This window comes from Carcharodon carcharias, chromosome 12, assembly GCF_017639515.1.
Source record: "Carcharodon carcharias isolate sCarCar2 chromosome 12, sCarCar2.pri, whole genome shotgun sequence".
In the NCBI taxonomy this organism is placed as follows: Eukaryota; Metazoa; Chordata; class Chondrichthyes; order Lamniformes; family Lamnidae; genus Carcharodon; species Carcharodon carcharias.
The window spans coordinates 77,805,569-77,817,595 of NC_054478.1; the positions used below are offsets into that span (position 1 = coordinate 77,805,569).

A 12,027-nucleotide genomic window follows, 5' to 3' on the forward strand; every position below is an offset into this window, starting at 1 on the left:
TTTGGCCCATCGAGCCTGCTCTGCCATTCAAACAGATCATGGCTGATCATCTACCTTTATGCCATTTTTCCCCACTATCCCCATATCCCTTGATGTCACTGGTATCCAGAAATCTATCGATTTCTGTCTTGAACATGCTCAATGATTGAACTTCCATAGCCCTCTGCAGCAGAGAATTCCAAAGATTCACCACCATCTGAGTGAAGAAATTCCTCCTCATCTCAGTCTTAAATGGCTTACCCCTTATCCTAAGACTTTGTCCTCTGCTTCTAGACTCACCAGCCAGGAGAAACATCCTATCCACATCTATCCTGTCATGCCCTATAATAATTCTGTAAGTTCCAATGAGATCATCTCTCATCTTCGAAACAGTAGAGAATACAGGCCCAGGTTCCTCAGTCTCTCCTCGTAAGACAATCCCGGCATTCCATGGGGGAGACTGGTGAAGGTCCATGGCATTCCCTCCATGGCAAGTACATCCTTTCTTAGATAAGGAGACCAAAGCTGTACACAATGGTCTAAGTGTGGTCTCACCAAGGCTCTATACAATTGCAGCAAGGCATCTTTACTCCTGTAATCCAATATCCTTGCAATGAAGGCCAACATATAATTTGCCTTCCTTATTGCTTGCTGCACCTGCTTGCTAGCTTTTAGTGACTCATGAATAAGGACATCAACACTTCCCAACCTCTCGCCATTTAAGAAATACTCTGCCTTTCTGCTTTATCAAACCTCACATTTATTCACAGTACATTCCATCTGCCATGTTCTTGTCTACTCACTTAGCCTGTCCAAATCCCCTTGAAGCCTCCTTGCATCCTCCTCACAACTCACATTCCCACCTAGTTGTGTGTCATCAGCAAATTTTACATTTGGTCCCCGCATCCAAATCATTTACATAGATCATGAATAGCTGTGGCCCAAGAATTGATCTTTGCAGTATCCCACTAATAACAGCCTGCCATCCTGATAATGACCCATTTCTTCCTACTCTCTGTTTTCTATCCGTTAACCAATTCTTAATCCATAGCAGTTTACTACCCCAATCCCACATGCTCTAATTTTGTTTATTAATCTCCTGTGTTGGACCTTATTGAAAGCCATTTGAAAATCCAAATACACTATAGGTTCTCCTTTATCTATGCTACAAGTAACATTCTCAAAAAACTCTAATAGGTTTGTCAATCATGATGTCCCTTTCATAAATCCATGATGACTCTGCCCAATCATATTATTTTCAAAGTGTCCAGTTATCACATCCTTTATACTAGATTCTAACATTTACCCTATTACTGATGTCAAACTAACAGATTTGTAGTTCTCTGTTTCTAGTTACTTTCCAGTCTGCAGGAACTTTTCCAGAATTTATAGAACTTTGAAAAATAACTACCAATGCATCCTCTATCTCCATAGCCACCTCCTTAAATATTCTGGGATGTAGCTCATTAGGTTCAAGGGATTTGCCAACCTTCAATCCAATTAATTTTTAGAGTGCTAACTCTTTATTAATACTAATTTCTTTCAGTTCCTCATTTTCACAAGTCCCTTGGTTCCCTAGTATTTCTGGGAGATTTTTTTGGATCATCCTCTGTGAAGACAGGCACAAATAATTGTTTAGTTTCTCCACCATTTCCCTATTCTCCATTATAAATTCTCCTGTCTCCTGTAATGGATCCACATTTGGTCTTGCTAATCTTCTCCTTTTCACATACCTAAAGAAGCTTTCACAGTCCACCTTTACGTTACTTGCTAGCTTGCATTCATATTCCCGTTTCCCTTAATCAGTTTCTTGGTCCTCCTTTGCTGGATTCTAAATTACTCCCAATCCTCAGGTTTACCACTTTTTCTTGCAATTTGATAAGCCACTTCCTTTGATCTAATGTAATCTTTAACTTCTTTCGTTAGCCACAGTTGATTCACCTGTTGGGTTTTTGTGTCTTAGAAGAATGTATATCTGCTGTAGACCATGTCCATTGCCGGTCAACTGTCAAATCTTTTAATGCATTTTCCCAATCCACCATAGCCAACTTGCCACTCATAACTTCATAATTTTACTTGTTCAGGTTTAGAACCCTAGTTTCAGAATGAACTATATAACTTTGAAACTTAATATAAAACTCTATCATATTATAGTAACTATTTCCTAAAGGCTCCTTTACAGCAAAGCTATTGAACAGCCCTTTCTCATTACATAATACTAAATTAAAAATAGCCCAATCTCTAGTTGGTTCTGGTACTGCTCCAGAAACCCGACACATACAAACTCCAGGAATTCATCCTCCACAGCATTAGTGCTAATTAGGTTTGCCCATTACCAATATAGCTTGGTGGTCTGTAAACATCTCCCACCAATGTTTAGATATTAAAAAAAACTGCGGATGCTGGAAATCCAAAACAAAAACAGAATTACCTGGAAAAACTCAGCAGGTCTGGCAGCATCGGCAGAGAAGAACAAAGTTGACGTTTCGAGTCCTCGTAACCCTTCAACAGAACTGAGTAAAAATAGGAGAGGGGTGAAATATAAGCTGGTTTAAGATGGGGGAGTAGGGGGAAAGAAGTGGTTGTTGGGACAAGCAAGCAGTGATAGGAGCAGATAATCAAAAGATGTCACAGACAAAACAACAAAGAGGTGTTGAAGGTGGTGATATTATCTAAAAGATTGTGCTAATTAAGAATGGATGGCAGGACACGCAAGGTACAGCTCTAGTGGGGGTGGGGTGAAATAAGATTAATAGGGCATAAAAGGTATAGATTTAAAAATAATGTAAATAGGTGAGAAAAGAAAAATCTATATGAATTATTGGAAAAAACAAAAGGGAGGGGAAAGAAACGGAAAGGAGGTGGGGATGGAGGAGGGAGTTCAAGATCTAAAGTTGTTGAACTCAATATTCAGTCTGGAAGGCTGTAAAGTGCCTAGTCGGAAGATGAGGTGCTGTTCCTCCAGTTTGCGTTGAGCTTCACTGGAACAATGCAGCAAGCCAAGGACAGACATGTGGGCAAGAGAGCAGGGTGCAGTGTTAAAATGGCATGCGACAGGGAGGTTGTTTTGTCTGTGACATCTTTTGATTATCTGCTCCTATCACTGCTTGCTTGTCCCTACAACCACCCCCCCCCCCCAACCCTCAACCTTAAACCAGCTTATATTTCACCCCTCTCCTATTCTTACTCAGTTCTGTTGCAGGGTCACGAGGACTCGAAACGTCAACTTTGTTCTACTCCGCCAATGCTGCCAGACCTGCTGAGTTTTTCCAGGTAATTCTGTTTTTGTTCCCACTAATGTTTGTTGCCCCTTGCTGTTTCTTAGCTCCACCCATATTGATTCTACATCTTGATCCTTCAATCTAAGGTCTTCCCTCATTAACATACTGATCTTGTCCTTTATTAGCAGCGTTACCCCACCTCCTTTTCATTTTTGTCAATCCTTCCTAAGTGGTGAATATCCCAGAATATTTAGTTCCAAGTCCTGTTCACCCCATAACCACTTCTCTGTTAGGGCAATTAAATCACAACCATTTACCTCTATTTGCACCTTCAAATCATCTAACTTATTGTGAATGCTGCATGCATTCAGATAGAGTGCCCTTAACTTTGTCTTTTTAACATTATTCCACATTCTGATCCTATTTGATGCTTGCCTTCATTTCGTCTGCCTTCTAATTTAGCTTACTACTTTTCTACTTTGTTACCAGTTTTGCTTCCCTCTCATTTGAGCTCTCTCTCAGATTCCCACCACCCTGCCAATCTAGTTTAAACCCTACCCAACAGTGTTAGTAAATCTCTCAGTATCACAGTATCTTTACAGTGTAGAAGGAAGCCATTCAGCCCATCGAGTCTGCACCTGGCTCTCTGAAAGAGCATTCCACCTAGTCCCACTCCCCTGCCTTATCACCGCAACCTTACACATCTCTCTTTTCAGGTACCAATCCAATCCCTTGTGAATACCTCGATCGAACCTGCCTCCACCACCCTCTCAGGAAGTTTGTTTCAGACTCGTATTTTTTTGGCAGAGCCAAAGTTTAGAAATGGTCAAAACATTTTCAAAACGAACAATAAGCACTCTGATATGGAGCAAGAGATGACTAACTTATTGAACAGTCAGGTACATAGAAACAGAAGTAGGCCATTGAATTCCTTGAACCAGTTCCACCATTCAATTTTGTTTTTATTTGCTCATGGGGTGGGGGGCATTGCTGGCAAAGCCAGCATTTACTGCCCATCCCTATGGCCCTTGAGAAGATGGCAGTGAGCTGACTGCTTGAACTGCCACCCTAACTGCCCTTGTGAGGTGGCAGTGAGCCAAATGCTTGAACTGTGACAGACCATGTGGTGTGGGTACACCCACAGTGTTATTAGGGTGGGAGTTCCAGCATTTTGACACAATGATAGTGATGGAACAGTGATTTTTTTTTAAACATGAATCAGGATGGTGTGTAACTTGGAGGGGAACTTGCCATCTCCCCATGACGTTCACAGACATTAACATCGCTGCTGAATTCCCCACCATCAATATCCTGCGGGGTTACCATTGACCAGAAACTTGAATGCATGAGCTATGTAAATATGGCTACAAGAGCAGGTAATAGGTTGGAAGTTCTATGGCAATTAACTCACCTGACTCCCCAAACGCTGTTCACCATCCAAAAGGCACAAGTCAGAGGTGGGATGGAATACACTGCAATTGTGGTTGTGGTGTTCCGATGCACCTGCTGCTCTTTTTGTTATTCTAGGTGGCCAATTTCATGGGTTTGCAAGGCGCTGTCGAAGAAGCATTAGTGAGTTGCTACAATGCATCTTGTGCATGGTACACACTATTGACATTGTGCACCAGTGGTGTCTGGGGAATTAATGTTTAAGTTGGTGGATAAGATGTCAGTCAAGCAGACTGTTTCACCCTGGATGATATCATGTTTCCTGAGTGTTGTTTGAGCTGCACTCTTCCGGGCAAGTGCAGAGTATTCCATCACACCTCTGACTTGTGCCTTGTAGATGGTGAACAGCGTTTGGGGAGTCAGGTGAGTTAATTGCCATAGAACTTCCAACCTATTACCTGCTCTTGTAGCCATATTTACATAGCTCATGCATTCAAGTTTCTGGTTAATGGTAACCCCCCCCAGGATATTGATGGTGGGGGATTCAGCAGCGATGGAAATATCTGTGAACATCATGGGGAGATGGTTAAGATTCTCTCTTGCTGAAGAAGTTCATTGCCTGGCAGTTATCCTTATGTTTCAGGTCATTTAAAATTCCAATCCTGAAAGTTGTCCACATCTTGCTGCACACAGGCAAAGACAGCTTCAGTATGTGAGGAGTTACGAATGATAATGAACACTGTGTAATCATCAGTGAAAGCCTCATTTCTGACCTTATGATGGAATGTCACTGATGAAGCAGCTAAAGATGCTTGGGACTAGGCCACTGCCCTGAGGAATTTCTGCAGCAACATCCTAGGGATGAGATAATTGAGCGTCAAAAAATACAACCGTATTCCTTTGTTCTAGGTATGACTCCAGCCTGTGGAGAGTTCTTCCTGAATTCTAATTGATTTCAATTTTAATAGGGCTCCATGATGCTACATACATGATAGTCAAATGCTGCCTTGATGTCAAGGGCAGTCGCTCTCACCTCACCACTGGAGTTCAGCCCTTTTGTCTATGTTTCGACCAAGGTGATAATGAGGTCTGGAGTGGAGTGCTTCTGGAGGAACCCAAACTGAGCATGGTGAGCAGGTCATTGCTGATAGTGCTCTCAACAACACCTTCTATCATTCTGCTGATGATTGAGAGCAGGCTGATTAGATGGTAAATTGGCTGGATTGGATGTGTCCTTCTCTTTGCGGACCGGACATACCTGGGCAATTTTCCACATCATCGGTACCAGTGTTGTCCTGTACTGGAACAGTTTGGCTAGGGGAATGACTAGTTCTGGAGCACAAGTCTTCAGCACTATGACTGAAATATTCTTGGGACTCATATCACTGCTGTAACATGTTCGCTCAGCTGTTTTTTGATATCATGTGAGGTGAAGATTGGCACCTGTGACACTGGTGACCTCAGGAGGAGAATTGACACTTCTGGTTGAAGATGATTGCAAACAATTCAACATTGTCTTTTCATTCTGTCGAAGGGTCATGAGGACTCGAAACGTCAACTCTTTTCTTCTCCGCCGATGCTGCCAGACCTGCTGAGTTTTTCCAGGTAATTCTGTTTTTGTTTTGTCTTTTCATTGATGTGCTGCACTCCACCATCGTTCAGGATGGGGATGTTCGTGGAGCCTCCTCCTATTAATTGTTTAACTGTCCACCACCACTCATGACTCGACGTGGAAGGGCTGGCTAATCTGTAACTTAGTTACATTTTAACTGCCTTTGATAATCTTTGGTATCCCTTGATAATTGAACAAAGATATTTCAATCTCAGCCTTGAAGATTTCAATTGACTCAGTATCCACAACATTTTTGAGGAAAAGTTCCATTATTTGAGGAGCTCATGAACTTCTTTGTCACAAAGTTTGAGACAATCTGATCAGCTGTCTGTGCCAAATGTCCCTCCCTTCCACAACCCCATCTGGCCAAACTTCCTTTAATGGTCCTCTTTGCCCTAGCTCTGAACTTGCATCTTTCTCTAGTTTTTCTCCTAACTTATCTCATGCCCTCTCTGAACTCATCTTGTCCATGAAACCCACGTCCTGTAGCCTTGATCCTATTCCCACTAACTGCTGATCACCCAATTTCCCCTCCTGTCCGTTATATTAGCTAATATTGTAAACTGTTCTCTTTCTTCAGGTGTTGTCCTTCCCTCCTTTAAATCTGCCATCATCACCCCTCTCCTCAAAAAATCAGCCCTTCATCCCACTGTCCTTGCAAACTACCGTCCCATCCTCAACCTCGCTTCCTCTCCTAAGTTTTTGAACATGCCGTCATCTCCCAAATCTATTTCCATTCTTCTTGGAACTCCATGTTTGAATCCTTCCAATTAGGAGGGATTCAAACATTGCCACATTACTAAAACAGTTCTTATCAAAGTTACAAATGACATCCTATGACTGTGACAAAGGTAAACTTTCCCTCCTCGCCCTTCTCAACTTGTCTGCAGCCTTTGACATGGTCGACCGCACCACCCTTTTCCAATATGTCCCCACTGTTGCCCAGCTGGGTGAGACTGCACTTATGTGGTTCCATTCTTTTGTGTTTAATCGTAGAATTGCTTGCATTGGCTTCTCTTCCTGCTGCCATACCCGTTATCTCTAGTGTCCCTCGAGGATCAATCCTTGGCCCCCTCTTATTTCTCATCAACCTGCTGCACCTTGGTGGCATCATCTGAAGATATGGTGTTAGTTTTCACATGTATGCAGACACACGCCCAGCTCTACCTTACCACCACCTCTCTCGATTCTTCCACTGTTGCTAAATTATCAGATTGCTTATCCAACATCAATACTGGATGAGCAGAAATTTCCTCCAATTAAAAATTGGGAAGACTGCAGCCATTGTTTTTGGTACTCGCTCTGAACTCCATTGTTTCCTACTTCCAGCTCCATCCCTCTCTCTGGCAACTGAGATTAAACCAGTTAGTTCACAATCTTGGTGTAACATTTGATCCTGACATGAGCTTCCAACCTCATATTCATGCCATCTCTAAGAGCCCCTATTCCACCTTGACAACTCGCCTGACTGGCCCTTTGTAAGCTGTTCTGTTACTGAAACCTTCATCCGAACCTTAGTTACCTCTAGACTCGAATATTCCAACACACTCCTGGAAGGTCTCCTTCATTCTACCCTCTATGAATTTCAGGTCATCCAAAACCCTGCTACTTGTGTCTTAAGTTGCAGCAGGTTCAGTTCCCCTATCACCTCTGTGCTTGCTGACCTACACTGGCTCCCAGTCAAGCAACATCTTGATTTTAAGATTCTCATCCTTGTTTCCAACTTCCTCCATGGCCTTGCCTCCCCCACCCCCAGCTCTGTAATCTCCTCTGACTCCAGAATCCTCAGATATCTGCGCTCCTCTAATTCTGGCCTCTTGTACAGTCCCAATTATAAGTGCTCTACCAATGGTGGCTGTGCCTTCAGTTGCCTAGGCTCTAAGCTCTGGAGTATCTTCCCAACACCATTCCTCTTCTCTACTTCACTTTCCCCCTGTAAGTCACTTCTTGAGAACCTACCTCTTTGACCAAGCTTTTGGTCATCTGACCTAATATCTCCATATGTGACTCTGTGTTACATTTTGTTTTATAATGCTCCTGTGAAGCGCTTTGAAATGTTTCATTACTTTAAAGGCACTATATAAATATAAGTTGTTGTTGTTATTACTCCCATTACTCCTTGTTGTGCTTCCTGATTTCACTACTAATGGGCTGGCTCTAATTTTAAAATTATGTCTCCTTGTTCTAGATTCCTCGAGCAGGGGAAATAGTTCTCATGTACCTAAGCCAGCAAATCTTTTTGTTATTCTAAACACTTCCACTAGGCTATCCCTCAACCTTTAAGTTCAAAGGAATATAGCCAAGTTTATGCAGCCCATCCTCATAATTTAACCCTTTAAGCCCCTGTAGCATCTGGCGAATCTGTGCTATACCCCTCCGAGGCAAATATATGAACATTAATGACCAGTTGAATTTCTAGGACAATTCAAGAGGTCCATGCTCACTGAAATTCACATTTGAATTAATTCCCCTGAATTATTAGTCAAGGGCTCAGATTACTAGCTCAATAACACACTACTGGTCCTAAATCAAAAAACACTACCGAAACATTTTACCTTAGATCTTTGTCCTCTTCACCATGAGTATCAAGGTAGACAGATCCCCACAGGCAAAACCGGTGCCCGCGTATGACGATGATTACGGAGGCATTAATCAGAAGGAATATTCCGGTTCCTGCACCACAGTTCTGGGAATGCTGGTATATATTTGAAAAAGAGTTAGAATGAAATAATTCCGACAAATATTTATTCCTAAATTAACTCAAGTGCCAAAGGAAACAGGCTTAATTTTCACTTTTGGCACATGTGAAAAACTGAAGGTTGCTTGCCAGCTACCTCTGTATAGCCCATCTAATTTTCCTTTCACTGGTATTAATCCATTCTTAACCGGCAGCTTTCTGCCTATGCCAAAGTGAAAGTTAGCCCCAAGACCTGTGACAGTATTATTACAGAAGTTAGTTAATTGATCAAGCACAATTAACATTATCATAAATTGATTAAATTTTGTAAGTCATAAATCAGTTTTACCATTCTTTTTATCTAAATATTCTTTAGTGTCAGCTATGGCTCAGTTGGTAACATACCTGCCTCTAACCATAAGGTTCAAGTCCCATTCCAGAAACTGAGTGTAAAAATCAAGGCTGACATTAGTATTGCACTGAGCAAGTGCCGCACTGTCCGAGGTGCCATCTCTAGGGTGGTGCAGCGGCAAAGCTGTTACATTACAGGGTTAGTAATCTGGAGACCCGGATTATTATCCCGAGACAGGAGTTTGAATCCTACCATGTCAGTTGTGGGAAATTAAATTCAGTTGATTAAATAAATCGGGAATAAAAGCTAGTCCAGTAATGGTGACCGTGAAACTATTGAGTTGTCACAAGTACCCATCTAGTTCTCTAATTTCCTTCAGGCAAGGAAATCTGCTGTCCGTAACCAGTCTCGCATACATGGGTTCCAGAACCACAGCAATGTTGTTGACTCTTGATTGGCCTTTGAAATGGCTCAGCAAGATACTCAGTTGGATTCAAGAAGACAGCTCACCACCACTTCAAGGGCCAATTAGTGATGGGTAATAAATACTGGTATTGCCAGTGACACCCACATCCCATAAATGAATGTAAAAAAAAATATCAGACCAGGAGTGCTGGATGTGATCTGCAGAGCCCCCCCAATGTGGTCCCTGGAGTTAGCTTTCAAATGTCGTTAAGTGCAGTGGAAAATTTTGAAAGAAACTGCTTCTTCAATCATAAGTCGTTTCTCTCCTGCGTTTGTGTAGGAGAGAAGCAGTCATGTTTGGAGGAACGTCAACACTGAGTGGGCTCTGGGGAAGGGGGGGATTGAGGAGAAGAGAGAGAGAGAGAGAGAGAGAAACAGGTTGCTGTGCTGGATGGGGGGAGGGAGTCTCCCCCTCTGCGCTGGGCCGGGAGAGTCCCAGTCCGCGCTGGGCCGGGAGACCCCCGCTCCGCGCTGGGCTGGGAGAGACCCGCTCCGCGCTGGGCCGAGAGAGACCCGCTCCACGCTGGGCCAGGAGAGACGCGCTCCGCGCTGGGCCAGGAGAGACCTACCCTGTGCTGGGCCAGTTGGGTTTGCATGCTGAGGATGAAAAGGCTCACTGCCTAGGGGTGTGGGAGAGGGAGTGAATGAGTGTTGGAGAGAGCGAGTATGGGGGAGTGAGTGAGTATGGGGGAGAGAGAGTGAGTGAGTGTGGGAGTGAGTGAGCGTGGGAGAGAGCGAGTGAGCAAATGTGGAGAGAGTGAGTGAGTGTGGGACAGGGAGTGAGTGAGTGTGGGAGAGTGCGCGAGTGAGTATGGGGGAGAAGAGAGTGAATGAGTAAGGGGAGAGAGAGAGTGCACAAGTGAGTATGGGGAGGGAGTAAGTGAGTATGGGGGAGAGAGTCAGTGAGTATGGGGGAGAAGAGAGTGAGTGAGTATGGGAGAGAGTAAGTGAGTGTGGGAGAGAGTGAGTGAGTGTGGGAGAGAGAATGAGGTTGTGGGGGAAAGACTGTGTGAGCATGGGAGAGAGTGTGGGAGAGAATATGGACAAGTGTGGAAGAGTGAGCGAGTGAGTATGGGGGAGAAGAGAGTGAGTATGGGGGAGAAGAGAGTGAGTATGGGGGAGAAGAGAGTGAGTGAGTACGGGAAAGAGTGAGTGAGTGTGGGAGAGTGAGAGTGGGAGAAAGAATGAGATTGTGGGGGAAAGAATGAGTGAGTGTGGGAGAGAGAGTGAGCGAGTGTGGGAGAGAATATGGACAAGTGTGGGAAAGTGAGTGAGTGTGGGAGAGGGAGGGAGCGAGTGTGGGAGAGAGCGAGAGTGGGTGAGTGTGGGAGAGTGAGTGGGTGAGTGTGAGAGTGCAAGTGAGTGGGTGAGTGTGGGAGAGCGAGTGAGTGAGTGTGGCAAGTATGTGTGTGTCTGGCTCACTCCAGTCTCAGGTTTCCCACTCACCCTCACACACAATCACAACATTCACATGGTGGGTGAGGGTGAGTGAGCAGGTATCAAGAGATTGGGAGTGAGCCACACAAACAGACACTGTCCCTCTCACATTCTAATGGTGATCTTTATTAATTACTCTTTTTAAATATCAACTTATTGCTTTGACATTGCTTTATTTTTGCCCAGCAGTTTGTTTCTTTTCTTCATAGCTCAACTTTATTTTGAAATTCACGTTTAATGTTGTGACAAACTTTATTTTTCTCAAATTTGCTCATTGGCCCCTTGAGTGAGAAGAAAATGAAAATGTGGCCCCCCAAGTGAACAAGTTGGATAAGCCTGCGTTAAACAATCTGCCTGTTCAGGTGGATATAAAAGATCCCATGGCACTATTTCGAAGACGAACAGGGGAGTTATCCCTGGTGCCCTGACTAATATTTATCCCTAAATCAACACCACAAAAACAGATTATCTGATCATTATCACATTGCTGTTTATGGGAGTTTATTGAGCACAACAGTGACTACTGTAGATAAAAGCAAAATACTGTGGATGCTGGAAATCTGCTGGAAAATGCTGGAAAAACTCAGCAGGTCTGACAGCATCTGTGGAGAGAAAAACAGAGTTAATGTTTTATGTCTGTATGATCCTTCTTCAGAGTCTGATTACTGTAGAGTGCTTTGAGATGTCCAGTGGTCATGAAATGTGCTATATAAATGCAAGTCTTTCCTTTTTTTTATATAGTTCATTGTTCAGTTCAGTTTAAGAATACAGAATCTCTAAAAAGAGTCAACAGTACAATAACAATATTTAAGTTAATGACTAAATGAATAGGCCTCTGTAAACCATTAAAAAATGGAATGTTTGACCTGAAAATGGTGATACTTAGAAATTCAGA

At 43.2% G+C, this 12,027-nt stretch overlaps 1 protein-coding gene across 5 annotated transcripts in view; it reads right to left on the reverse strand.

Annotated features, from left to right (window-relative positions):
• The window catches only part of ubr3 (ubiquitin protein ligase E3 component n-recognin 3), a 345,071-nt gene that overhangs the window by 7,341 nt on the left and 325,703 nt on the right, over positions 1 to 12,027 (reverse strand). For all 5 annotated transcript variants that reach the window (XM_041201112.1, XM_041201111.1, XM_041201114.1 and 2 more), the window contains one exon: positions 8,757 to 8,896. In XM_041201112.1, the coding sequence (XP_041057046.1) occupies positions 8,757 to 8,896 (140 nt within the window). The remainder of the gene's footprint in view (positions 1 to 8,756; positions 8,897 to 12,027) is intronic.